The sequence below is a fragment of the Syngnathus floridae genome, chromosome 22 (assembly GCF_059516105.1).
Source record: "Syngnathus floridae isolate MCC-2025c chromosome 22, RoL_Sflo_1.0, whole genome shotgun sequence".
Taxonomy (NCBI): domain Eukaryota; kingdom Metazoa; phylum Chordata; class Actinopteri; order Syngnathiformes; family Syngnathidae; genus Syngnathus; species Syngnathus floridae.
The window spans coordinates 961,154-988,123 of NC_142434.1; the positions used below are offsets into that span (position 1 = coordinate 961,154).

The following is a 26,970-nucleotide window of genomic DNA, read 5'->3' on the forward strand; positions in this document are numbered from 1 at the left end:
GGCTCATCATTGATGACGCATGACAAAATGTTAACTTAGAAGATTTATTGTATGTACAATGACAAGTATCAGGGAATCCTTGAGGTTACACTGGATGATCTACAAAGAAGCAAAACAAGGTAAAAGCAATGAACAACGTTAATGCAAATTGTGATTGAGTGCTAAATCACCTTATTCCTCGTCATCAGCTGGAATTCCAAGCTCCTCATCGGTCCATTGGGAAGCATCAGGCCAAGGGAAATGACCCTAAAGCAGGCAGGTGTGCACATGACCATACTTAGCACAGTCCCAAGGGGGCAGGTGAGGATGGCTCTAATGCTCTCTTACCAGGACTGCATCGGGGTCGTGCCAACAGTGCCAGAGGATCCAGAACCACATGGCGCCGCTGAGCAGCTCCGATTCGAATATCTGCTTTTTGGTGAGTTGAGGATATTGCCTATACTGCGGTTCTATGTGCGGTCCACCGCTCGCCCTACAATGGCAACACACACAGGTAAGTACACGATATTTAACGTGATATCGCGCGATTTGTCTGCCTTAAGCTACTCGTTAGCATGCTAGCATTAGAGGGTAGCGACGAACTTACTTTCTTGTCATTATCCTTTGGGGGGCACGTCTAATGAGCCGAGTACCACCCCGGAGGACGCCCAACATCTTCCCAAAGGAAGACATGGCGGCAATGAAAAGCTTTTAAGCGATATAAAATGAATAATAAAGCAGGATTTCGTCTAGGTGTCACCTTCCAGAGACAATAGAAGGGTACTCCAACGTCAACGCCGCTGATTGGACAATACGAGATGGCGTATACTGCAAGCGCTGATTGGTTGAATGAGAAAAGCGTTTTTATTAACCCTCTGCGCCCTCTAGCGAACGTAATGCAAAACATCCCACACGACAACCATGTTTTTGTCCACTAGATGGGATCACAGGGCAAATGTTTATTACGTGCTGGGGACTTTCTACGTGTGTCCTGTTTATATTAACTTAAAATGCATGAGTAACCGCAGTTCTTTGTCCGTTTGACGTCATCCAAAGTGTTCCTTGCTTTGATGTTTTGTGTATTTAGACCAAAATTCCCAATTTCAACTGTGCTCTTCAACTAAAGAGTAAAGGGCATAGTGGGGCTTCAAAATCTCCTAATTAGCGTGGAAAAGTAATGTCATAGTTATCACGAATGTTTGTCTTTGCACAAACACTAAACAGGAAATAAGAGCCAGAAGCAGGTCGTCAGTGCGCATGCCCGCGCCTCCGCCCAGCCGTGCATGAGCTCCGCACTCAAACTTGATGTGGGCGCCATCTTGTTTCTCGTCGACAGCGGGACTCGAGTTATAAGAATAAGCGAAATATCCTCATCAGACGCTCGATACGGCTAATCCAAGTCCTGCTACAATCGAATATAACGTAGTGCCGTCGACTGATTTCCCCAAAAGCAAAAAATGAAAGGGTTTCTTGTAGATGTCCGTCGCTGCGACATTGGAGGCTAATGGCGTCGGGATGGCTCTCCGGCTGCGCCCCTCTCCCCTCAGAGCTCAGAGCCCGCCCACTGAATTCTAACAGCATGATGTCATCGCAATCAAAGTGCTTCACACACATACACTAGAGCGGAATAAAACATGTTTTTAGTTTGATTCACGGTGAATGGCTATCATTTAGACGCCCTCGTCGTTAAGTCGCCGGAGGGAGGGGGGGGGGGTGCAAAACGCGACGGTTCATTCACAAGTTCGATCCTCTCGGGCTGTTTGCTCGCTGTGTCCTCCCCCCCGAGCACCTCCGCCTTGATGGCTCAAAACAGTTGACATTTTAAGCCGCTCCTCGGCTAACTGCGTCGGGCTAAGAGGAAGGAATGCAAAAGGGGAAAAAAAGAAAAAGGGTCTGCTTTGCTGCGCCTTTGAAAAGCAGCCGATGCGGTGAGGCGAGTACGCATGCGCGAGGAGCTGCGCTTTGCTTGTGGGGGAAGGGTTAGAGTGCGCTGCGTGGAAACGCGCTGTGAGAGGACATCCTCGCCAACGTTGTGATGATGATGATGAAGGGAATTCTACAGAGGTTTGACGCAACGTAATATACATATTGGATATAGAATATCATATTGTATACATATCACATTATGTATGATGCACTGCGCGCCAGATTATGTATACGGGCCAATTAAATAAACATCGTTTTAACACACTCCTTGGGATTTTTGGTGCTGTTTATATTCACTTTTTATATTATGTTTATATTATCTCATATCAAGACGTCTGTGTGAAAATATGTTTTTGTGTGTATACTCCTGGAATCTGAAAATGTCAAAGGACAACAATTTGACCACATGAGATTGTACTCAGTTAGTTTGTATGTTATTTTTATTTAGTTTTTTTTCTCATAGTAAAAATTGGAAAAATATACCTCCTTTTGCGCCGCCCCCACCGCTGTATTTAAAACATGTCCTTGTGTAAAGGGTTACATAAGAGTTTAGCGGTCTTGCTGCTTTGGGATTTCGGCACTGCTGCCCTTCATCCGGGCATTCAACACATCTTGTCAATAAATACTAGTAACAAAATAAAAAAGGAAAAAGGGCCAGGCCTTTCTCTGCTGGTTTAAACACACTCAGAAGCAGTGATCTACATTTCTAACTTAAATTCTGTACATTTGTATTAATTTATTCCCAAAAGTCTATTCTTTTTGCTTCATAGCAGTTCTCTTTTCGCTGCACTGCTTCTATTGCCATGCCATGTCGTTCATATCTGCTCCAGGCCTTCAGACTCAGCATTTAGTCTGTAAATTAAACATGGGGCAATCTGTTGATAACTAATAATCAGTGTATCTGGTGGGGATGATGTATTATATTGTTTAAACTGTTTTTGTCATGTTATAAAGTAAATACATATGATAGGCACGGTTGCATGCTGTTACATTACGCTGTTTGTAAAGTAATAATGTCTTCTCTAACTGCAACGACATTAAAGTAAGCCAAAGCTCGTATAAACGATATTGATCCCACAGCTGATTAGAAGTATAGAGGCACTGAGGGCAAAAGTGAGATTTTATCATTCAAATCAAAGAGAACCGGCCCCAGGAGAGGAAACACGGACGTGCGCGCGCATCGGGCACGGCGGCCCCTGTGCAATGGGCCGTGTCACCCCGCAGCACGTGGAGGCGGGGCGTCGCTCTTACTGACGGGAGGGGGAGGTGCAGGGGAGCGGGGCCGCGAAGTGAGGGAGGGGGGGAAGCGGAGGGAGGCGGAGTTACCACAGTCCTGGCAGGGCCGCCATTTTTGCAAAGGGAAAAGAGACTGCTTGTGAGGGGGATCTAATTTCGAAAAGTCGCTCTTTGCCCGGCGAATAGTTTGTTTTTAACGCTCCCCCCCTTTTGAGTTCCTGCGCCGACCCGGGCCTCCCACCCCTTGTGCAGCACCAGAGGCGGCGCGGAATTTTGGACAGGAGAGGACTATCTCGAGGACGAGGCGAGAATCCTAACGTTTTTGAGCTTTTTTCAGCTAGTGAGCCGCAGTGTGTGGACACAAGTATTGTTTTGGTTGTGGAGGCTGCGTGGACAGCGGCGAGGGTCTTGCCCCGCTGCCTAATTCGTCTCCTGGACTCCCCCGACGTGGATATAAGACTGTAAGTACATCGCAGTTTGCTGTTCATGTCAGGTTAGCACAAATCCGAGCTGGAAGGCTATTGTTGGCTTTACTTTAGCTGGCACATCGCGCTAATGCTGGCTAACGTTGTATCAGCTGTGGGTAGCCGACATGCTAGCTTAGCCTCGCTTGTGTGTAGAAGTGCTCGGCTACCGCGTTTAAAGTGAATTCACGGAGCATTTGAGGAGAAATAGCCAGGTGACGTGAGCTGCTAATGTGTCAAGTTGGCAACGTCAAAAGAGCGCTTGCTTCCTACTAGCTCGCACATGCTATTAGCTCAAATTAGCTTGACAGCTACGGAGTGGCAACGTTTGGGTGGCCGTACATTAAACGTCATAAAAAGCTGCATAGAATGTGTGTAAATCGCAGTGATCGCTGAATTGAAGACAAGTGAGCGGAGATAGACATAAGCCTGATCGAACCTCGCGATTTGGAGGGGGGGGCGTAACGCTTAAAATGTCAAGGCTTTGTTAAGACGATCAATAAAATAGAATCTACGCCGAGCTGCACCCGATATAATGTTTGGGTAAGTACTTTTTTTTTTTTTTTTTTTGTCAATGGTGGCCGTAGCGGTTGACACCGGTCGCGGTTCGGCACGGTGTCGTTACGGGCCACATTGCGCACCGTTTCAGCCCTAACCCTTTGCACATTATTTACATGGCTGCTTCCCATCGACATGGTCCCGAATTACGTCTTTTAGCGACGCGGTCGGAGCTTGTGGATGTTTTGTATACAGTCAACAAGATAATGTGCGTTAGTTGCAAACTTAAATGTAGTCGTTCGCACGCAGCGGTTCATTTCCGTCCGAACTCGAGCGCCTCCGAAAACAATAAGCTCCGGCATTCATGTAAACAAACGTACAAGAATGTGAGTTGAGTCCCCGAGTTGCATGCAAACAGCCGCTGAAATGCTTTAAACGCCTGCCCTTACATTGCGCAGTGATCTCATGCTCCTGGGGGCTTTTTCGACGAGGCCAAAATGAATTGAATAATAGAAGAAAGCTCCCCCAGGGGACGTGGATCTTTCCGTTTTTGAATCATACATTGACTTGTGAAAGCAAGGTGATCAAATGTTGATTTTTAAGCGTGTTTGGGTTCGAATACTGCAAGCATGGGGGAGGGGACGCCCCGTGTCATACAGTTTGTAATTAAATAAATATGTTAAAAAGAGGCGCCGTACTCCTCCCATCCCAGAGTAACACATAGGCGAGTAATTGTGTTGTAAACGCCAACGTTAGTCGACTAACGCAGTCGTGATCGCTTCTTCCTGTTTATGCGCATACAAAACATTAGCCCACTTTTCATTGTCGCCGCTAGCTTAGCCCCGCTAGCACCCATTACGTATTATTCCATTCGCCGCCGTTTTGACCTTCACTGACGACACAAAGTGGATTTACCCTCCTGTTATCAATGTGTCTCACTCTTCCGTGTAACAACGTCGGACAAGCGGGGCGCATTTGCGTCGTCGCGATGCTCCGATCGTCGTTTCGATCCGTCCAAAAGTGGCTCACATAATTGCTAGCCCATTAGCTCGCTAGCTTGGCTTTCGACGAACTCTTGACACACACGGGCGCGCAGAAAGCAAACGCTCGTCGAACGGGCCGCTACTTCGGCTCCCCTATGCGGGGAGCGAGGCGGGCGAGCGCGGGGCAGGGTGGTTCCCCGCGGCTGGCGAGCCTCCGCCGGCTTTGCGGCGACGAGAAAGCCTCAGGAAAATGGCGTCCGCGGCCAGCCTGTTGTGGTAACATAATAGCAACGTTGTCGCCTCCACACCCCTACCGGCAGCCCTCACTGCAGCGCCGACACTCTCACCGGGAAGCAACTGCACACGCACATACGTTTTATTGTGATAACAGTCGCTTGTAAAACGTACTTTTATTTTTTTTCTCGGGAAAAGAGATGGCCATAAAAAAAGAAGGAAAGACTAAGACGTATGTTGCTGTCATATTGGACGAAACACACGACCTTCCTTCTGCCGTCTCCAAATATGAATACACGCGCCGTCTAAAAGCAACACCCAGAAGCACATTTGGACCAAATGAGTTATTGCTATTCTAGTTTAGATATTTGACAGGATGTCATTTTGTGTTGCCTTTTGACTGGAGACCTCAGGAGCTTTGGAGACGACTCCCCCCCAGTGACAAAGGCGTCCGTCAGAGGATAAATGCATTATTATTCCCCACTGCCGATAGAGACGGGTCCTCTCACTGGAGGTTGATAACAAATTGCTCAAGGCAGAACAGGAGAGCGCCTGACGCCGCATTTGTTGTGTTTTTTTAAATGGTCTCGCGTCTGTTTCGGTCAAGCGTTGTCATCCCAGCAGATCTGTCCATGTAGGGCTAGCGTGTGCGTGCGTGCGTGTGTGTGTCACAACCCCCAACCAACCAACCAACCCACCCACCTACTCCGGAGTGATCTCACTCGTGTGGTACCCACACCCCGGGAGACCAACACAAGACAAACGCGTGAGGCTCCTGTTGAGCGCTCACGTGACCTCCCAGCTGGGCGGTGGAGGCTCGGCTCAGGTGACCTGTTTTGTGCCACCGGGTGCCCTGTAACAGATCCCTCTTTTTATGCAGGAGGGCGGACCTCCGTCAAAGCCCGACTACCTCCTCTGTGGTTCTGGGTCGGATTTTTAACAGGCTCCTGCATTGATGTCGGTCGGTGACGTAACGTCACCACGCGCAATGGGTCATAAATGACTGCCGCAGTCGAACCTGCGGAGACCTGTTCGAGCCTTCGAGGCGGGAGTCGTGTATGTTCTTCTGGATGGTGACAATAATAGCATTTGTCATTATTTGTGGCACTCGGGCTGTCGTAAAAGCTTTTACATGCTTGTAAACGCAGTCCTCGAGACTTCCTTTTGTTTTCTTAATTTGCTTCCCCCCCGCCAGCCCGGGGAAATGCCCCTCGTCCCTTTGCCGGTTGCTAGGTAGTGAGCGCAAACACTGCGACACGTCTGTCGTCATCCTCCGAAATGCTTTTGAAGAGTCTCGCGCAGTTTTGTACAGTGTGTATAAATATATATTTGAGAGACTATTGATATATGGCGGACCCTTGCAGCGATTTGTTCAAAGAGCAGGCCGGACGTGTGCCGTTGCGGTCACTGTGGAAACATTCCATCCGGGTCATACGTTTGTTTGATTTCGCTGGCTCGCTAGCTGAGTCACTCCAGCCGCCTACCGGGACGGTGTCAAGGCACATCTGTTTGCTGTTTGGCAAGAGGGGTTGGGGGGGTGTCGGAGTTTGCAATTTTTTCCCCCCTTATCAAAAGAACCCATCTTCTTTCCGCAGAAAGCGCAACGAAAACATGCAGAGGAGTCTGGGTTTTCCCTGGCCAGGCTCCGAAAGGCCACTTCTTGGTGCTCTTCTTCTGCGCACAATGACGCCACTGTGCTCGCGCGGCGGCACTCCCGGGCTGTTTTACACTCTGCGTGAGCTCCACGTCGCCACCCAGAGTCCACGCGGGGTCGCGGCTGCGCAGCGTCACTGTCAGGCGGACCCCGTCGGCCGCTCTGCAGCTCTGGTTTATTTAGGAAGTGCACAGAGGAGGGAAAGAAATCCGGCTGGGTGGGGTGACTGGGCAAAGGAAAGAGTGGTGTTCTACCCCCCCACCCTTTTCTTTTTCTTGGACGCTTGACTCCGAGGGTGACGGACAGCTCCTGTAAGGGAAGTGGGAGGAGCACACGGAGGCAGTCAAAGCTCAGATTTAGTCTGGAATGCTGCTGTACCGTGCTGTTTTTTTTTTTTTTTCCCCCTTCTTCTCCCCCCCCCCCCCACCGCTTGCTCTCTCGCAGCCGCCTTTTGTGCGCCTCCTCGGCTGTGTCGTTGCGCCGCCGTTCCTGAGACGGGAAGCGAGCCTCGGGATGAAGTGGGAGTGGAGCCAATTGGTCACAAACACACTGCCGCCGTTTGATAACGCAAAGGAAAGGGCCAGTCCGACGTTTGGTTGTTGTTGTTGGCAAAGCGCCCCGTCCCCTTGTTTCAACGAGTCCTTTCACCCTGCCAGGAATGGGGCGGGTGAGGGGGGGGGGGGGTGTACACTTTTGGGTCGGGGTCGTCTTCCTGCCATTGATCAGGCTTGGAGGGTGCGAGCGCATCTCGTTCACTCAATATCGTCCGTCTGCCTTTTGTTTGTCGGCGGCCAGGCGGAGGTGCGACCTCCAGCCTGTTCGGTCTCGTCATCTGTCCCCTTCCCGCTAATCCTGCTTATCAACAGAGCTCTGTATCCGGGCCAGCCACACTGACACACATGCTTCTGTCTGGATGTTCACAACACACACACAAGTTCCCACCAACATTCCCCGCAGTCACAGCCTTTTAAACGTCACCAGACAAACAAGGGGGCACCCAAAAAAAAAAAAAAACACTCCCCGTGTGTTTTCCTTTCTCCCGTGTGTGTTCTCTTGCTCCCCTTTGTGGGAGCTCACTCAAAGTGCAGCTTTAGCTTAGCTTAGCCTAGCTTGTTGTATGTTGTTGACATGTTTGGTTGTGACCCCTGACATCTCTTGTCTGTCCTCCCCCGACCAGGCCTCGTGGATGCACTTAGATGTCTGCGATGACTGCTGTGGCTGGCATGCCTCAGTGTTTTGGACTGCCATTCTCTGGACTCAGTAGGACAAGAACTGATCAGCAGAGAACGTCATGAGCATAGTCATCCCCGCGGGGGTGGACACAGCAGCAGACGCCTCGTACCTGGACATGGCGGCGGGCTCTGAGTAAGTATAGCTTTTCATGTAGAATAAACCCCGCCCCCCAAAAACAGAACCTCATGACAAAAGTCAAGCCTAAGTTTGATTCACGAAAGCACGCAGGATCCGTTTTGGCAGCGGTCCACGCGCGCCTGGTCGAAGTTTCAACCCGTTTCCCCCCTTCAAGCTCCTCTTATTAAATATCCGTAATAGCGATGCTTCCTAAGCAATTACAGGAGAGCAACTTGCGCTAATGGACAGTTGCGCCACCCCCCTCCATCGATTGTTCTGGCACTTAAGCGCTGCCGCCGTCAACTGCATCCGCCCGTGTCAAAATGGCAGCGGGCAGCGTTTTGTGTGCCGCCCGCCCGCTGGCCCGCCCGCGTCGCTAGCGTTTTGCCGCCTGATGCGTGCTCATGTGTGCGCCGCTGAGGCAGAAAGGTGCGCGCTGTCATGGCAACAAGCCTGACGTCGTGCTCCCCCCCCTCCCCTTCCCTCCCGTTTGCTCGTCAAGGACATTGGCGTGGCTTTAAACGAAGCAAGATGCTCTCGCATGACTGAAGAATAACACGCGTCATCCACTCACGAGGAGGGAAGGGAGACGGGCTCTTTAAAGCAGGGAGAGGCCCCGCCCCCTTTTGCCTTCATCAGAGCTGTTGCGGTGACAGCTTGTGTTGCCATGGTATCTGCCCATGCCCCCCCCCCCCCACCATCCCTCCTCTTTCCTCCCCTCTGCACTGCGCAAGGCTTGTTTCCACGGCAGCGGTGTGAGTGACAGGTGGCCCTCACAACAAAGCTCCCGCCTCCCCGTTTGCGTCCGACGGTGCGGGGCAGACACGCGCCCCCTTCTTGACCGCGCCGCTCGCTCTTTTGTCCGTCCGCAAAAATGGCCGCGCCGAGGGAAAAGATGGCGGCGGGGAGTTACGTCGTGTCCTTTTTTGCGCGTCCCCTCAAGTATGCGATGGGGCGGCCAGCTGTTGGCTCATGCAGCATGTGCCCGCCTGCGTGCCTGCGCCTGCGCTCGTCATCCACAGTCACACGCTGGCGGAGTTGGGAGCGTTGCCATGGCAGCCAAGCGAGGAGCGAAGGCGTTGCCTCTGGCCGCCCGTCTCCGTTTGTCCGATTTTCTTCTGTGGCTTGTTTTTTTTTTTTTTTTTTTGCATGTATGGAGCCACAGCTGCTCCCCAATTAATACAACATTGAAAGACACACAGGCAGTTGTTTCCACACCTGCGCCGGCCGGTGCGTCGACTTCACATGAATGCTCAAAAGCCTCCAGCTATGCTCATATTCAAATGTCCTCCCCTCCACACACACACACACACACACACACACACACACACACACACTGCTCAACTTGTTGACGCACTTGACGCTACAAGTGCGGCGGCTCTTCAGTAAGAGCGAGCCGCCGCCGCTGCAATTTATTGCCATAGCTGAAAAAAACAAAACCATTTTTGAGACCATGCAAACATTTTGTAAGCACAATTCAAACACGCTTTTTGAAATCATCCAAATTAGTTTGCTGAGATGACCATTTATAATCAGTCAGTTGTCACGTGATTTATTTAGCATGTTGTTCTGGGGCAACTGTTGTCTTTCCTTTATTTTTTGATAATTAGTGACCTAAAAGTGGTGTCAATGATTGATCAGGAAAAAAGCCGTGCTGGAGTTACTTTTTTTTTTTTTCCCTCGTCAGTGTCTTTCATGCCCGCGACGGTTAGGAGCGCCAGTGTGGCAGTTAATCAGTAGTGTAGACACACAAACAAGTGCCACACACACACACACACACACACACACACACACACACACGCCTCAACATGGTTCCGCCTCCAGACCTCGTGCACACACTTGTTCGGTTTTCACTTTGACGACGGCGCTGTGTGCAGGAAGTGTTGACTTTTTTGAGCGGCATGTTCTGCGAGGACTTGTGACAGGTACAGAAAAAAATCCGGAGTTGCGTCGCAGCAACTTTGCCTTTTTAAATGCCCGTTCGACCTGTCGGTTGTCTTTTGTTAAAGTTTTTTTCGCGGGTCTTTAAAAATGTAAAACTAAGAAGAAGAAAAGCCGTGTGTGTGCGTGTGAAATGCTGCATGGCGTGTTGACGCTGAATTGTGAGTTTCGCCTGTTTTACTTTAGCGCAACAGGCTGCATTAGCCTGATTTGAATTATTTTAAACTTTACACCGTTTTCTCATGTTTGTTTCAACATGCCTTTTTTTTTTTTCGTCTCTCTGAGCAAAGCTTAAAATGTGGCTACTTCCCTCTCGATCATGCCATTTCCTCCATAAAACACGTTGGCCATGTGACCATGAAGAGTGAGTCGGGTTGGTCACAAACGGCCAAACAGGCTCTCAGCCATTTTATTTTTTTTCTCTCTCGCAAAGTAGATCGACAGGTTTGGCGTGAGCCAACCCGACAAACGATTGTGCGCGCTGCCGTCCAACGACCCGCCTCGTCGACAGACAGGCGCTTCCAGTCGTACGCGTGTGCCAGCATGGGAAAGAAAGTAGCTCTTGCGCACTGGCTAACCCGAGTACGGTGCGCGTGTTTGCAGACCAGAGTCGGTGGAGGCCAGCCCCGTGGTGGTAGAAAAGTCCAGCTACCCGCACCAGATCTACAGCAGCAGCAGCAGCTCTCACCATTCCCACAGTTACATCGGCCTGCCTTATGCTGTGAGTAGCGACCCGGACGCCTCCCGCTCCGGGACCCTCGCGCCTCACGCCTTCTCTGGCCTGCAGGACCACAACTATGGGGCGCGGCCCCCGCCCACGCCGCCGGCCTCGCCTCCCCCTTCCATGTTGATCCGTCAGGGCGATGGGGGGTTGTTTGTTCCGGGCGGCCAGGACGAAGCATCCACGGGCACCACGCTCAGCACCTCCGAGGATGGCAGCTACGGAGCCGACATCACCCGCTGCATCTGCGGCTTCACGCACGACGACGGTTACATGATCTGCTGCGACAAGTGCAGGTTGGCCGCATTCCGACGGTACCCCGGCCGGCCCACCCCCGGCCGAGCCCCGGATGTCTCAACCCCGCCGTTTGATTTTCCGCTCTAGCGCCTGGCAGCACATCGACTGCATGGGCATCGACAGGCAGAACATTCCCGAGACGTACCTGTGCGAGCGCTGCCAGCCCCGACACCTGGACCGCGAGAGGGCCATCCTCCTGCAGACGAGGAAGCGGGAGTGTTTGTCGGGTAGGACCAAACAAAGAGCGTTTCTTGCTCGATTCCACAAAGCAAATGTAAAATCGTTCCTCATAGAATAGTTGCCCACGTTCTTGGATTGCTTTGTTTATTTTTATATTTTTTTATTGACTCGGTAAGTTGAAGAAGACAAGTGCGCTATTAGGCTACCAAAGTTTGTATGGAAACTTTTGGAGACGTGACTCAAAGAACTTTCCCGCTGAATAACACAATGATTTTTTCTCTTGCAGCCTGAGTAATAATAGCACACACGTGAAGTCCCAAAAACCAAGCGAGTCTGCCATACTCATATCCGCCAAATTTGCAATGTAATGCTATGACGTCATCGCGTCATTGCGATGTCATTTTCCAACTTTGAGCAACCGATACCCCCGCCTTCACTTCAACAGTCTCAGTCGTTGTGACACCCAGCAGTAGGGCATGTCAGGGCACACCTCCTTGAACAGCGACACCTGCTGGACACATTAAGAATTGCGTGTCATCTTGTCATTCAAGTAGATGGGGACACCAGCGCCACGGAGAGCGGGGACGAGGTGCCTCTGGAGCTCTACTCCACCTTCCAGCACACGCCCACCACCATCACCCTCACCACCGGGCGCCTCGGCAACAAGCAGGTGGACAAGAAGCGCAAGAAGAGCGTCGAAAAGGACGCCCCGGCGTCCTCCGCGCGAGCTAAGAAGGTAACGTTGATGTGGCCGTTTGGGTTCATCTGAAAATGTCACCCAAAGGCGTGTATGTTCCTCACCTTTCCCTTCCGGTGATATTTGAATTCCTCCCCGCAGGCCTTCCGAGAGGGCTCCAGAAAGTCCTCGAGAGTAAAGGTAAAAAACGGACGCGGCGCAACGAGACGGGCTTCTCGGCGCCGATCCCCGACTAACCCCGCCCCGTTCCTGCGCGCGCAGGGCGCCGCCCCCGAGCAGGACCCGACGGAGCCCCCGGCGCTGTGGGAGAACAAGATCAAGACGTGGATGGAGCGCTACGAGGAGGCCAGCAGTAATCAATACAGCGAGGACGTGCAAGTGCTGCTGCGCGTCAAGGAGCAAGGCGACGGCAAGAGCCTGGCTTACAACACGCACCCGGCGTCCTTCAAGCCCCCGGTGGAGGTACCGCCATCGTTTGGTCCTTTCTCAGCTTTGCCCGGCAAATGTCTCATGCTGCACTTTTTCTTTTCTTTTTTTTTCTCTCTCTCTCTCTCTCCTCTGTGCAGAGTCAAATTCAAAAGAACAAGAAGATCCTCAAGGCCGTGAGGGACTTGGCCCCGGATTCCCTCATCATCGAGTACAGGGGCAAGTTTATGCTTCGGCAGCAGTTTGAAGCCAACGGATACTTCTTCAAAAGGTCCGTTAACGGAACACGCAAAAAAAATGCATTTTGGATGGAAGGGTGGAATTGCCAATCCCTGATGATGATTTCTTTCTTTCCTTCTTTCAGACCTTACCCCTTTGTGTTATTTTACTCCAAATTTGACGGGTTGGAGATGTGCGTGGACGCGCGCAGCTTCGGCAACGAGGCGCGCTTCATCCGCCGCTCTTGCACCCCCAATGCCGAGGTGAGGCCACACACCCCCCAAGCGCACGGTAGCCAATTTGGGGAGGTGGTTCCTTAACGCTCTCGCTGCCGCAGGTGCGGCACGTAATCGAGGACGGCATGTTACACTTGTACATCTACTCGCTGAGGCCCATCGGCAAAGGCGCGGAGATCACCATCGGGTTCGATTACGACTACGGCAGTTGGTGAGTGGCGCGCTCGACCCCGGACCGCCGTCCCTCCCCCGAGATGACGTGGCTCGCCCTCAGCGCTCACTGTTTTCGCTCGCTGTGCAGTAAATACAAGGTGGACTGTGCCTGCGTGAAGGGCAACCCCGAGTGCCCCGTGCTCAAGCACAACCAGGAGCCCACCGAGAACCTGGGCTCGGGCGGGCGGCGGCGCAACAGCCGCAAGGACAAGGACCCGGGCCGCGAGGACCTGAGCCAGAACCAGAACCTGGGCGTGGACTGCGAGGGGAAGAGCAAGAGCGTGGGCGACTGCAAGCAGAGGAAACTCTCGCCCCTTCGACTCTCCATCTCCAACAACCAGGTGGAAAAAAAAAAAAAGTGTTATTTCTTGTTGACCTCCATACTTGATGACATGTTTCCCATGGTGGGTGCATCTCGTTTTGTTCGCGTCTCTGCATGCCTTTTCCACCGTTGCCCCGTGATCTTTTTCCTTTCGAGTTGACTTGAGTCGCCCCACCAAAGGAGGTGGTAGCACTTAATTGCTCGGTGCACATCAAGGTTGTTGTTTTGTGCCCACCTGACGCACAAGCAGAGTACGCGACACCCCGATACCTTCACCCCATCTCGGGTGACCGCCCCACTCTCCCTCCTCACCTTCCCTGTCCTCCGCTGCTCTCACCTGTTCTCCCTCTCGTCTGTAGCCAGACTTGAATGACAAAAAGCGTCATGGCGCCGCCTCTCCCTCCCCAACCCCCCACCCCCCTCCCTTTTACAGGATCCCGACTTATTTGAGGATCTAGAAGACAAAACGTCCGTTAGCAATGAAGTAGAGATGGAGTCAGACGAACAGATTGCGGAGAGGAGGAAGAAGATGGTAAGTGTGCCCACGGCAAAACGGCGCCGTTTCAGCTTTTGAGTAGCTTTCCTGCAGTCGCCCAGCAAAGAGCCAAGATGAGAGAAATCGGCAACCTAGTCGCCCCCCCTTCCTCGCCCCACTTGTGTGTGTGTGTCTGGGTGTGTCTGGGTCTGTGTGGGTGTGGTCTGATAGTTGTGGCTCGCTTTAGGTACAAGCCGCCTCTTTCCTCTTCATCAGTACCAAAATGTGTCTCGCTTTTGCCTCCCGTCTCGTTTGCTTTGCTCATTGCCTGTTGTTTTGTGTTTTACACGGTCCCCCCCCCCCAAAAAAAAAAGACCACACACTGAATAAAACGATCGCCAGTGCGCTCCATTACGTTCCCGACACACGAGAGGGTTCAAAGTGAGTGAGCAGGGGTCGACTAAACGCTGGAAAAATGTACGCACGGGCGCGCTCTGGAAATTACCCCGCAGTCATTTGGTTTCCCCGGGCGTAAAGTTGCTGACTCATCATTAGCCAGCCAGCGCGCCGCCACAGGGCTGAGTGAGGGATGGAGTCTCCCTAATTGTGAGGGGGTCGGCATAAAGACATTTAGTTTGGGAACATACGCCCAGCACTTAGCCTGATCCACTCCACATAGTGCACATTGCGACTCATTATTTGTCTTCCCGGAGTTGTTGCTAGCTGCTTGTCTTGCCTCTGCAGTGTTCCTTTTGACTTTTCCTCCATCTTGACCCAAGGGGGTTCGAGTTCTCTCAGCGGCTTCTGTCCCCCCCAAGCATTAATTAACCCGTCGCGTTGGTCCACGTGAGCCCCGATTAATAACGACTCAAACGCTCTCTTCATCTGTCGCGTAACCTCTCTCCGCAGACGCGAGAGGAGCGGAAGATGGAGGCCATCCTACAGGCCTTTGCGCGCATGGAGAAGCGGGAGAAGCGGCGGGAGCAGGCGCTGGAACGTATCGGCAGCGTCAAGCCCGAGCTCGGGGGCCGCAGCGACATCAAGGAGGAGCCGCCGGCCACCCCGGAGGCGGCCGACTCCCCCTCGCTCGTACAGGTAGGACCCTGGAGAAATTGACTCTTGAAATGTAAAACGGTTTGGAACAAAAATGTCCCGCGTGTGTCCCTAGCCACCTCTTCAAGAGGTCAAAGAGGAGCCGGGCTTGAAGCCGGCCAAGGTGAAAGGCTCGCGGAACAGGAAGAGCTTCTCGCGGAACCGCACGCACATCGGCCAGCAGCGGCGGCGAGCTCGCACCATCAGCACTTGCTCCGACTTGGCGCCGGGCTCTCCGGTGGAGCCCATTGAGCCTCTGAACACGGAACCCCTCGAGGGAGAGCCGCCCAGCGCACCGGAGCCCGAGACCATCGCCGCCCAGCCGCCGGACGCCAGTCCGCCACACAGCAACTCGCCGGCGCCTGAGCGAAACCGCCCAGGGAGCAAGAGTTTTAAAACGAAAAAGGTACGCGGCCGCGATGCGGCAGACGAGCAAGCCGCCGGTGCTCATCTATTTTGTCTCCGCAGCACTTTGTCAGCGAATGGGTGGGCGAGAAGCAGCCCGACGGCTCGGCGGCGCGCACCCCGGAGCCGGCGCCGGAGCGACCGCTCCGCATCAGCAGCGACCCTGAAGTCCTGGCCACCCAGCTCAACGCCCTTCCGGGTCTGGCCTGCTCGCCGCAGGTCTACAGCACGCCCAAACACTACGTCCGCTTCTCCTCGCCCTTCCTGGCCAACCGCAGTCCCACCGCCCCCGGCGTCCCCACTGGGAGACGGCGCTCCAGAGAAGTGCCCGAAACGCCTCCGACCACCGGCTCCTGCAAGAAGGTGGGGGCCATCGTCGTTGCCGGCCTTCGATTTAGTCTGTGTCAAACCGGACGACTCACACTTCCTTCTTTTTTTGCAGCGATGGCTAAAGCAGGCACTGGAGGAGGAGGGGTCCACCAGTCCAGCCAGGAGACCCAGTCTCTTCATGCCCAGCGAAGGTCCTCTCAGCCCGCCCATTAACGGAGACTCGGACAGCCCCCTCCCCTACAACGGTTCCTGCTCACTGCCCGGTACCGCTTGTAATCGGCGACCTCGCCCGACGAGCAAGAACGACCCGCGTGACGCCCGTTACTTTCTTTCAGAGTTGCCCACGCCTTTGAAAAAGCGCCGCCTGAGCCCCCTGGACGCCTGCATGTCGGAGAGCTCCACGCCGTACGGCTCCCCTTGCGCCACGCCCACTCGGACCGAGCAGTCGGAGACATCGGCGCCGCCCGCGCTGACGGCCACGCCGCCGCGGCCTCGAGCCGAGGAGTCGCCGGCGGATCATTTCGCCAGCACCCCAACGCAAACGCCACAGGAGGTAAATGAGCATTTGCGGTTGAAAGAGAATCTTTTGCAATGGGCATTCTTGACATATTCTTCCTTTCGACAGAGCGACTCTTCAACGGAAAGCTCGCCGGACTTTATCACGAAAGCAAATTTGTCGGAGGTCAGCAACGCGGCAGATCGGCCTCCTTCGTTGATGCCGTCTCCCTCCGTTCGGACGCCGAGCTCCGACGGTCTCCCGCCCGACGCCAAGACGTCAGTGCCTGACAGTCCACCGCCCCCGCCGCCCCCCGTTGTCGAGTGCGCCGCCGACTTAGCGGAGGACCGGCCGGATGGCGTGACGGCGGAGGCCGGCGGCAGCGGCAGCGAGGCTTCCTCCTCTGCCGAAACGTGCGCTTCCGCCTCCTTCCCCGGCTGGATCAAGAGTCCGGAGAGGTGCCCGACGACGCCGTCTGCCGGCCTCAGCTTCTCCCCCGTCAACTCCAACCTAAGGGACCTCACCCCCTCGCACACCCTGGAGCCCCTGCCGGCTCCTTTCAGACCCGACGCTGCAGCGGGACCTGCGGTGGCGGCGTCAGCCAGCCAGCCGGTTTTTGCCGAGGGCCAGGGGCCGCTCTTCTACCCCTGCGCCGAAGACGCCGGCTCGGCAGGCTTCTCGCGCTCGCTCAACGGCGGCGGCGGCGACGAGACAGGCGGCTCTGCGCAAAATCCCCCGCAGAAGAAGAAGGTGAGCTTGTGAGGTGCAACGTCGCCCTCTTGTGCTTTGCCATGACACCTGCACTCAACACCGCACGTGTGTCTGTCTTCAAGGTCTCCCTGCTGGAATACAGAAAGCGACAGCGCGAAGCTCGCCGCAGCGGCTCCAAGATGGACTGCGGCTCGCCCATGTCCACCGTGCTCCCTTTGAGCATGGATGGGTTCCCAGTCGTCGCCATGGAAACCAGCAGCGAGGCTTCCTTGCCTCCGCCGCCGCCGCCTCCTCCTCCCCCTCCCTCTTCCGCAGCCCTCAGCAGCGGCAAGGAGCCGCAGACCACGGAGGAGTGTGAGAGTGCGGGAGAGAGGGAAGGAGGAGAGGTCCAATGGTAGGCTGCAGATGACGTCACGACATCTGCTCTCTTTGTCTTTGGCTTAACGGATGTTTTCTGGGCAGGACGTCATCCACGTCTGTGGAACAGGCTCGCGAGCGGAGCTACCACAGAGCTTTGCTGCTCAGCAAAGACAAAGACGCAGGTGAGACCTTGCCAAAGAAAGGCATCATAGATGGCAAAATTAAGACCCTGTCCTGCTGCGAGTCATTGACATTCCCCCATTAATGTTGCTAACTGCCTGTATTCATGCTTTGAACTACTTGTACCTGAAATGAAGCTAAAAAAAAAAAAAAGTCTTACCAGACTGTCTGCATTTGTTACTGTTGTTCAAGATGGTGACACCGAGGGAGGTGAGACACCGACGCCGAGGGACTGTCCATCTCCTGGACCTCAAAAGACACCGACTCATGCAGTAAGTCCTCACCACAGTATGTGGCACTTTTTTATGGGTATAATTTTTTTTTTTTTTATCCAACTGGTTTCTGATGCTTCTCTTTCTTCCTCCCAGCCGGGCTCTCCCGGTCCAGTCTGTTCTGTCATAGCCTCCGGCTGGAAAGAGGAAGACGGCGACGGTCCGCCACGAGCGGCCAACCAGCCCCTGCAGCTGCCCATCAAGTCCAAATCTACGCCCGCCACCCCGAGCAAGCTGCATCCGCCGCCGCCCTCCTCCCCCGTGCACTACCCAGGGCCGGCCCTCCTCCACGTGCAGCCTCAGGGCTCGCCCTACCGCAGCCAGCGGGCGCTCTTCTCCTCCCAGTCCCAGAACCAAACGGCAGGCCAGGCCCCGGCGCCTTCGTTCGTGCAGTACAACGCGCAGGCCGCCCCTCCGCCGCCGCCCCCACCTCCTCCGCCGGCGCCGCCCGCCTCCACGGCCTACTTCCCCACTCAGACTGCCTCCCCGGCGGGCCCCTTCTCGGGATTCAAAGCGGCGGTGACACCCTCCTACTCTCCGGGCTCTCAGGCTCTGATGCAAACTCTTCCCCACAGCGTGCACTATCAGACCTCGGCCGCCCCGCCGCCGCCCCCTCCGCCGCCCCCGCACCCTATGTCCAGCCCCGCCCTGCTGCACGTCAACTTGCAGCCCGCCCCCATCCAGCAGATCATGCTGACCGCCGCCCCCACGTTGACACAGGGCCAGTCCTCGGCTCAGCAGCAGCAACAGCCGCCCCTGTCCCTCACCCCGCCGCCGCCTCCGCCCCCGCCCCCGCCTAACCCTTCGGGCGGCGCCCAGATGCAGCCCCACCACTTTCCAAACTTGGCGGGCTTTCAGACGACATTGCTCGCCAACCCCTCGGTGCCCCCGTCCGCGTACCCCCCGTCCCTTCAGCAGAGCGGACTGCCACCGCCGCCGCCACCGCCCCCGCAACAGACTCAGCAAGGCTCAGCTCCGTCCGCCGCTCCCCAGCTGCCGGCCGGAGCCCGCGGAGGCCCCGCCTCCTCCGCGCCCTTTCACACTTCGGGTTACCTGAGCACAGGGTGGCACTGAACTCTGCCTAAGCAGGATTTGGGGATGAGGGTCAGGTTGTAAAACAATGGAAATTGTTGGGAAATTTCCATGGGAAAAGGGAATTTTTCTATGTATGTTAATGGCAATTCATTTGAGAAAAGTTTCAAAATCAAGCGTTCATTTTGTATTGCTCTAAAAGAGACAGACATCCATGCAAATGAAGAGCTCTCCCACATAACAGTATATGCGCAGATTTATTTATTTAATTTATTTGACTTTTGGCTCCCACCACAACCAATTGCAGCTCATCATTTTGTTGTAGTTGCGATCATTCAAAACTGTGATTGAAGTGGTGAGCCAAATTTCACTTGATCACATTCCTTCTTTAGTCCCACAAATTCCCATGGAAATCTTCCCACATTTCCATCATTTTGCAACCCCAAACACGCAACGGGGCACTGTAGATATGTTTTCTATGGCCAGTGGAAAAACATGATTGTTGGATAAAAGGGTATTTAAAAAAGAAAAAGTCAAAACAAAACAGACTGACATCATCTTCAAGACAAACTGTAAAAGATGGACGACCGACCGACCCAACGTGGTGCTCTTGGCGCTCTTCTCCTTTTCTACTTCCTTCCTGTGACAGGTGGGGGAGGACTTCACTGTTGTGCGTCTCGTTCGGGCTCCTGTTTTCTTGTTCAACTGCACTTTGTTTCGCAATGGACATTCCAGCCTTTAGCCCTCCTCCTCCTCCTCCTCCTTTTTTCTCCTCTTTGGTCCGTCTGTTGTCTCTGTTGGGTTTCTCTAGCATTTGTTTTGTATAGAAAAAGCGACATATTTTTGTCAAATTCCTCCGTCTGACATCAGAAGTCTGTTGAGCGCCGCGGAAAACCGTTCGCGGGAGAGCGCCTGGCCTCCTCGGGGCTCCCGGGCTCGGCGTTTGCGTGATTGGCGGTCGTCCCGGGTGGGCCGAGCGCCTCCTCCGCGAGTGGGATGCTCGCAGTTTATTTTTTTCAATAAGGAGCGTTACTTACTTGTAGAAGGTGTAATTAAATGTATCATAGGTGGTTACGCCGGCTTTCACCAGGAACACGTTTGTAAATATTTGCTTTCTTTTTTTTTTTTCTTTTTTTCTACGCCTGTACAATTCGCAGCCATCGCCTCCCATTTTTCAAACATGGTTGTACATAGGAACGCTCTTCTTGGCAAAGCTGAATGTTTCCGTGACTGTAGCATTATTTTTTATTTACACCCTCTCTGGACACATTGACGTTGTCCTGTTTTTTTTTTGTTGTTTTTTTTTTAATTATTATTATTGTTATTATTATTATTCGTGTGTGTGTGCGTGCGTGTGTATGTGTGTGTGTGCGTGAGTGTGTTTGTGCCGAGGGGAGGAGCTCACAGACACTGCACTGGTTGGCTATTTTCATGGTTCATTATAATAAATCACTGTAATGACAGTTTTCTAAACACTTTAGTCTGTTTTCGTTTTCTTTAAACTGGCTAAAGGTAAGTCCAATGAAAAAAAGCACACTTCTGCATCATGTATTTGCATATGATTTATTTTTTTCCCCCCATCTTTCATCAACAGGATGCGGTTTACTTCAGCATTTGGACAGGAAGTGACGTCACAGTAATACATGTACCTTCTTTCCCTTTAACCATTGCTGACGACGTCCATCTATAAATAAGTCTGTATCGTACTGCTCCCTGGTGGCCAATAAAGTACAAGAAAAGATACGAATTAAATATTCTTCATTTAAAAAAAATATATTTCTCAATGTGGAAAGATGATTTATGATGATTTGCGAGGTTACGAAACAAAAGGCACCACTGCACTACTACTAAAAACCACCCAGCAATGTGTCTCTTGTCTCTGATAAATGACAGCCGAAAAAAATGTAAACAAAAATTAAAAACACAAAATGTTCCTTGTACCAAAAAGTTCTTGTTACATTTTCCAATATCCATCGATTGAACCGCACCATATATTCACATATTTATGCTTAATTTGTACATGTATTCTGCGAGTCACACAAAAAAACAAAATGTCATGACTGAACTGTAGAGGTAGATGAATTGTCAGTTAATGACCCCCCCCCCAAAAAGAAAATATGTGCTTGGAAGGACGCCACAAAAATACACGGATGGCACACGTATGTAATAGTTACACACCACCTATAGACGGTATCTTTTTTTTTTTTATGTAAAATGGATCATTATCACGTCCACCACTTAATCACATCAAACATTTAAGTGTAAGAAAATTGAAAATTATTTATGAATGTGGTCCATAGTCTCATTTTTCCCCATTAGGTGGCGTCATAAACCCGCCAAGCAACCCGTGGAGAGAAAAAAACTGCCCAAAAAGAAGCAGCCAGTTCCAAGTAAGTGCTACTTTACAAATGAACAGACGTTCCGAGTTTCTTGTCCATCTCAACGATTTTTTGGGGTCTTTCCCATCATCTCTGCTCAGATTGGAATTGATGACGTCACAACCTGTAAATTCAGACGTAACTTCAACATTACAATCCACCATGTAAAACGTTGACAGTTTTCACATTCCTCACCTTTTGTAAGCATGTAGAGGCTGGCTTGCACGTTATATGGCGTTGTTAACACTTTCTGGGGAGAAATTGGAGAAAGCAGGTTAAACATTTGAACAAGCAACATTACCAGTAGTGTCCACCTGAGGGCAGTGCACAAGCCTTTTCTCTTACAACAGCCCGTTTAGGCAGCAGCCAGTCAGGCCTGAGATCATAGCGCCACGTTCTGACAGTCATCCATCTCTTGATCATGTCCAGTGTATGTATCTTGTACTTCACCTCAGTTGCCCCTTGATCACAATGCACCCCCCCCCCCCAACAAACCACGAAAACACTCATTAGTAGTCCAGACCCCTTCCGAGCGACTTACTGTCCACCAGAAGCTCGTCGGCCATGAGGCTGTCCTGGCGGTTGCCCAGCACGAAGGCAAGGAAGGAGAGGATGAGGGCGTCCATGATGCCCATGATGGCCAGTATGTAGGCCCAGCGCAGGGAGCAGGCGCCTAGCGTGTATTTGTCTGTCTGCTCGCCGCACATGCGCTTCACCTCATCGCTGTCCCAGCCGTCCGGGTAGATCATGCAACCCAGGATCAGACAGGTGCCTGCAGGAGAGTTCTGCTTTAGGGTTTCTTGATTTGATATCTGCAGTTGAATTTCCACAAAATTCCTTCAGTCATTTATGCTCAGTGCTGCGGAGGAGGGAAAAAAAAAAAAGCAAGATGAAACGTTCTCAGCAATCAGGGATGCACAGCGGCGACATTTCCCCACGGCGTCGCAGTCCTACTTCAAAGCTGACCCGAAATAAAAAATGAGGACACGCTTCAAATGTTCCCAAGAATTCGCCTAGCAACAAGGCAGCCTTTAAATACAACATGGGGAGGACATCTCTGCATTGTTTGGATGTACTCGTATGCTGTTGTGCCTTATTTTAGCTTTAGCATTCCCTCATTGCTATGTTGTCAATGAGCAGTCGCTTGGGGAGATTACTTACTGCGCCTTGAAAATCCTCATTAGTGAAAGGAGGTGATCCCCTTTAATCCGCACAAGTCGTCTGCGCTTTACATCCATCCGCCAGCCCCCCAACCACCTCCAACGCTTCTAGCTGACTCTGCTGCATTGGAATTATGCTCATGTTGCATTTTGAAGGATTGTAATAACGGAAGCAAACAATAAGCTGCCAAAGAACTGAAGCAAATGCTTGCCATAGCGTTCGGGGAGGCATGAAGACACCTGGACCGAAAGCTCGGGTTTCCAAAGTACCTGAACCAAGGGATGCTTTTGGGGAGGGCACCAAAATAACTGAATCAAACTACAGGATAAACTTGTGTAAGGTATCATGACAACCAAATGGCAACTTTGAGAAAAAACGGAACCAAATTGGGATGGGGGGGGTCCTCCATCAGTGATGCCCCAGATTGTAAGCGCAGTCCTCTCACCTGCAGCCAGCTGCATCCACCCGCAGATCTTGTAGACGGTGCCGGTGCCGCAGAAAAAGAAGAGCGCGAAGCATCCGATGCAGCCCAGCACCAGCACCATGGACGTGGCGATGAAGAAGGCGGCGGCCTTGAAGGCGCCGGACGGGATGCTGGAGAACTCGGCGAAGCTCCCCTGGCACGTCAGCTCCCGGGACAAGCCGCTGCCGATGCAGTAGTGGAAGAGACCAAAGTAGCCCGTCTGCGGAGTGTCTGCACCGTCGCCGATCCAGTAGGGCTGGATAAAGCACACCACGTTGACGATGGCGAACAGGATGGTGAAGATGGCCCACAGCACGCCGATGGCGCGCGAGTTGCGCACGTAGTTGGTCTGGTAGATCTTGGCTGCCTCCGAGGCGGGGAGCATGCTGGTGGCGCTACCCACGTTAGGGGCCCCCGGCACCATCCTCCTCAGCCGCCTCCTGCCAGGAAAGATGCGCGCTCAGCTGCACATCCACAGCTCGTCCACCTCCTCTTCCGTCTTCACCTCTTGTCGTCTTTAGTCACAGCATCACTTGACTTGACGCTGCTGCTGCTGCTGCTGCTGCTGCTGCTGTTTTGCATGCATTCATGCAACGACGGAAAGCATCCCTACACAAATGGCTCCCGGGCTGTTTACTGTGCCCTCTCGACGAATCAGCTGCAAACAGCCACTGTGGATATTTCAGGGATAACCCACATCCTTTAATCTTCGTCTGACGTCGCCTGTTATACACCGTGTATGTGTGCGCGCGCGCGGCTTAGTGCACACGCGCACTCGTTCGAGCACGTAATGACATCGGCAACGCATGAATGACTGAATAAACACAATTAATTGTGGTATTTCAAGCTTAAACGTCTGCCACAGAATGTATATCTTTCATTGTAAAGTACACATTTACTTTTTAAATCTCTTGTATGGATCATGAAAAACTACATTACCCAGAAATCCTTAGTAAAAGAACACTTTATTGTGATTGGCTGATTGCGCTATTGCATTGTGGGTCCCCGCGAAACTCGTCTTCTCCATTTCGATAACTTCGTTTTAACGCCACTTAAGTTTATTGTTAATATTGTTATAAATTCGCGGTATGTCGTCGCCACCTCCATGTTGTTAAAAGATCATTTGCGCTACCAGTTGTCGTTTTGTACACCCTTTTGACCAGGGACTTTAAAGCCCCTCGTTGACAGCTATGCTAGCTGAGCTAAGCTAACCAATTAATTAGCTTAGGAGTGGGGAGAAAAATGTCGTCGTCGTGGCTTCAGCAGCAGCGGCATCCAGGCTACGAGGAGGAGAGTCTGCGGAGGGTGGCCGAGCAGCTACCGTGTCGGGAGCCCCAAGCCGGAATGCTGCTGTCTCTCATGGGGGAGGTAAGCTGTCACTCATGGTATGCCATACGATACAAACATGGAGGCAACATGTATGCTAAATACGTACATACTAGTTTTAGCTACTATATGTAATAATGATGGCTTGAATTTCCTTGTCGTATTTGATACCACAGCCTAAGCAGTACAGCTTGCCTTGCATCTTCATCTACGGTCATCGTGCCTCAGGGAAAAGTCACGTGGTGAATATTCTTCTGAAGGAACTGGAGGTAAGCGTGTGCATGTTTCCGTGTGTGTTAACGTGTAGCAATTGTTTACAAGCTGTTTGGTCACCCTTGCAGATGCCTCACGCTACAGTCAGCAGCGCCGAGTGCATCTCCGCCACCCTGCTCTTCCAACAAGTCCTACTGTCCTTCTTTGGCGAAGACGCAGTTGCCGCTCTTCCCCGCAGCCCGTCGCTTTCCGATTTCGTCCGCATCTACAAGCAGCATTGCTCACGGGCCACCGCTGAGCAGACGCGTTACATCGTGAGGACACTGATGAATCACTAGTGCGTCAAATCCAATCTTGTTTGTTGGCTTCAGTGTGCGTTTGTGGTCTTCAGGTGCTGGAGAAAGCAGAGTTGCTGCGAGACATGGATGCTAACTTGCTCTCGACTTTTGTGCGTCTGCAGGAATTGGTGAGCCTTTAACAATTTAACGTGACTGGTAGTAGGTTTTATTAATTTGAATATTCATTTGTCACAGTTACTTTCTATATAATGACTTTCTGCAGGTGGAGGACAACGTGAGCGTCCTGCTGCTCAGCGAGCTGGTGTGGGACACGTTCCGGCCAAACACGGGCTGCCTGGAGCCGCTGCTGCTTCACTTCCCCGACTACACCAAAGGTTGTTGTTGTTTTTTTTTTCCCTCACTCTTCACTCCGAATGTCACCGTGGGATTTTCATTTGCACCATCTCACACTGCACTGTTGGTGTCAACACCTGCTTGTCCAAGCTATTGTATTCTGATTTATTTTTACAAATAGCTGAGCTGCACCAGATCTTGTCCCGAGATGTACACCCATCCTATTCTGCCGACTTCTACGCCTCCTACATCCACATCTTGCTGGGCATCTTCTACGCCGTGTGCCGAGACCTCAGAGAGCTGCGCCACCTGGTGAGTTGCGCCTCAAAAGTCAACATCTGCTTTGGACTCATTGTACTCATTGTTCATTTTTCACGTCAGGCTGCACTCAACTTTACTAAATTCTGCGAGCCTGTGGCTGAAGGGAAAGGTAAGTCAATTAAAGTAGCGCAAAGTCGCTAACAATAGGCTAACGTGTGTGTGCGTGTGTCCAGCCACAGAGAGCGACATGCACAAGCTGTGGCGACACATCGAGCCTCACTTAAAGAAAGCCATGCAAACGGTTTACTTGAGGGAGGTATCTAGGTAAGTCCAGCCTTTAAGCGATAAATGTAGAAATCCTCAGTCAAAGTTTACCCTGGTGTGTGTTCCAGCCTTGAATGGGAGAAGATGCAGGAAGTGGAAATGGAAGCAAGCCCTTTAAGAGGTCAGTTTGCAGGGCTGCAATGCTCTGATACCTAAAAAGTCTTTTTAAATCTAATTCTTTGAGTAATTTGATTCCAATGACTGAATGTGTCCCAATATTTTTGCTCTTGCATATTATTTTTTTCCTGTCAGGTTTGTCTGCTCACAGCCATGTGGAGCTGCCGTTTTATTCCAAGTTCTTGCTGATCGCCGCCTACCTGGCATCCTACAACCCCGCCCGAACAGACAAGCGCTTCTTTGTCAAAGTGAGTCATGAAGGGAGATCAGTCCAAAATGTTTAAGTCTAGTAAAATATACAACAATGATTACAATTTTGAATGCACTTCTCACAATATCACCTTTTTCGCTTCCCAAAAGCATCACGGCAAAATAAAGAAGACCAACTTCCTAAAGAAGAATGAGAAGGTGAGCGCGCAGAAACATTTTGTCCTTCCATGTACGTGTTCTGAAACTTCCCTAAGCTCGTGACATCATCCTTTGTGTACGTCTCCGAAGACGAGCAACCACCTGCTGGGCCCCAAACCTTTCTCTTTGGACCGCATGCTGGCCATTTTTTACAGCGTGGTGGACAGCAGGGTGGTGCCCACCGCCAGCATCTTCTCTCAGGTGGGCACAGCGCACTTGTCACCTGACTGGTAGCCACGGCGACCGACACCCTTCGTCATCGTTCCTCTCGGCTCTCCTTCTCGCGCAGATCTCCTCGCTGGTCACCTTGCAGCTGTTGACGCAGGTCAGCCATGTGGACCAGCTGGACGCTCCCAAGTACAAATGCGCCGTCTCCATGGACTTCATCTGCGCTATTTCCAGGTATGCGTGTGCGTACGTGTGCGTACTCTCAATATCAGCACACACACACGTACGCACACAATGTTATTTATCTTCCTAGGACGGTGAACTTTGACATCATCAAGTATCTGTATGACTTCCTGTGAGACATTTTCATTCGATCACTGTGTGGTCATTCCAAAATAAATTGCTCCACTTTCACAGAACTGTCGCCTCTCGTATCAACAAACTATGAAAATTTCACTCACCATGATCTCCATTCTATTCTGTGTTATACTCCCCCCTCGTGGCCGAATAGCACACGCCACAAAGAACCGCACAATGTTCATTGAATAGCAACAATGTGGCGGCAACAACGGTTGACCGCTTAGATAGTG

At 52.1% G+C, this 26,970-nt stretch overlaps 4 protein-coding genes across 9 annotated transcripts; 2 read left to right on the forward strand and 2 right to left on the reverse strand.

The window, feature by feature from the left end:
* Positions 1–30: 30 nt before the first annotated feature.
* Positions 31–1,462, reverse strand: ndufb2 (NADH:ubiquinone oxidoreductase subunit B2). The gene is made up of 4 exons (XM_088367494.1): positions 587–1,462; positions 328–472; positions 171–246; positions 31–99 (listed from the first exon to the last, which is right to left on the reverse strand). The coding sequence occupies exons 1-3, from the start codon at positions 670–672 to the stop codon at positions 172–174; spliced, it is 306 nt and encodes a 101-aa protein (XP_088223620.1). The 5' UTR covers positions 673–1,462; the 3' UTR covers positions 31–99; position 171.
* A 1,756-nt stretch (positions 1,463–3,218) lies between these two features.
* kmt2e (lysine (K)-specific methyltransferase 2E) lies at positions 3,219–20,404 on the forward strand. Of its 6 annotated transcripts, none has more exons than XM_088366965.1 (23): positions 3,219–3,602; positions 8,152–8,339; positions 10,869–10,986; positions 11,053–11,282; positions 11,371–11,510; positions 12,015–12,199; positions 12,302–12,340; positions 12,422–12,622; positions 12,727–12,857; positions 12,951–13,068; positions 13,143–13,252; positions 13,343–13,595; positions 14,010–14,108; positions 14,961–15,146; positions 15,220–15,549; positions 15,612–15,911; positions 15,991–16,141; positions 16,214–16,431; positions 16,504–17,124; positions 17,208–17,479; positions 17,548–17,627; positions 17,818–17,897; positions 17,994–20,404. In XM_088366965.1, the coding sequence occupies exons 2-23, from the start codon at positions 8,266–8,268 to the stop codon at positions 18,969–18,971; spliced, it is 4,914 nt and encodes a 1,637-aa protein (XP_088223091.1). In that variant the 5' UTR covers positions 3,219–3,602; positions 8,152–8,265; the 3' UTR covers positions 18,972–20,404. The 6 variants fall into 6 exon arrangements, with proteins under 6 accessions (XP_088223091.1, XP_088223094.1, XP_088223093.1 ...); XM_088366968.1 differs by having other exon boundaries at positions 12,422–12,616; XM_088366967.1 differs by having other exon boundaries at positions 12,018–12,199.
* A 69-nt stretch (positions 20,405–20,473) lies between these two features.
* lhfpl3 (LHFPL tetraspan subfamily member 3) lies at positions 20,474–23,695 on the reverse strand. Its single transcript, XM_088366979.1, has 4 exons — positions 22,914–23,695; positions 21,849–22,079; positions 21,503–21,557; positions 20,474–21,431 (listed from the first exon to the last, which is right to left on the reverse strand). Exons 1-3 carry the CDS (start codon positions 23,353–23,355, stop codon positions 21,535–21,537), a joined length of 696 nt encoding a protein of 231 aa, XP_088223105.1. The 5' UTR covers positions 23,356–23,695; the 3' UTR covers positions 20,474–21,431; positions 21,503–21,534.
* Positions 22,636–26,799, forward strand: orc5 (origin recognition complex, subunit 5). Its single transcript, XM_088366972.1, has 14 exons — positions 22,636–24,299; positions 24,434–24,526; positions 24,599–24,784; positions 24,862–24,936; positions 25,032–25,143; positions 25,284–25,414; positions 25,484–25,532; positions 25,597–25,687; positions 25,756–25,808; positions 25,940–26,052; positions 26,165–26,212; positions 26,303–26,413; positions 26,502–26,614; positions 26,694–26,799. The coding sequence occupies exons 1-14, from the start codon at positions 24,174–24,176 to the stop codon at positions 26,737–26,739; spliced, it is 1,347 nt and encodes a 448-aa protein (XP_088223098.1). The 5' UTR covers positions 22,636–24,173; the 3' UTR covers positions 26,740–26,799.
* The last annotated feature ends 171 nt before the right edge of the window (positions 26,800–26,970 follow it).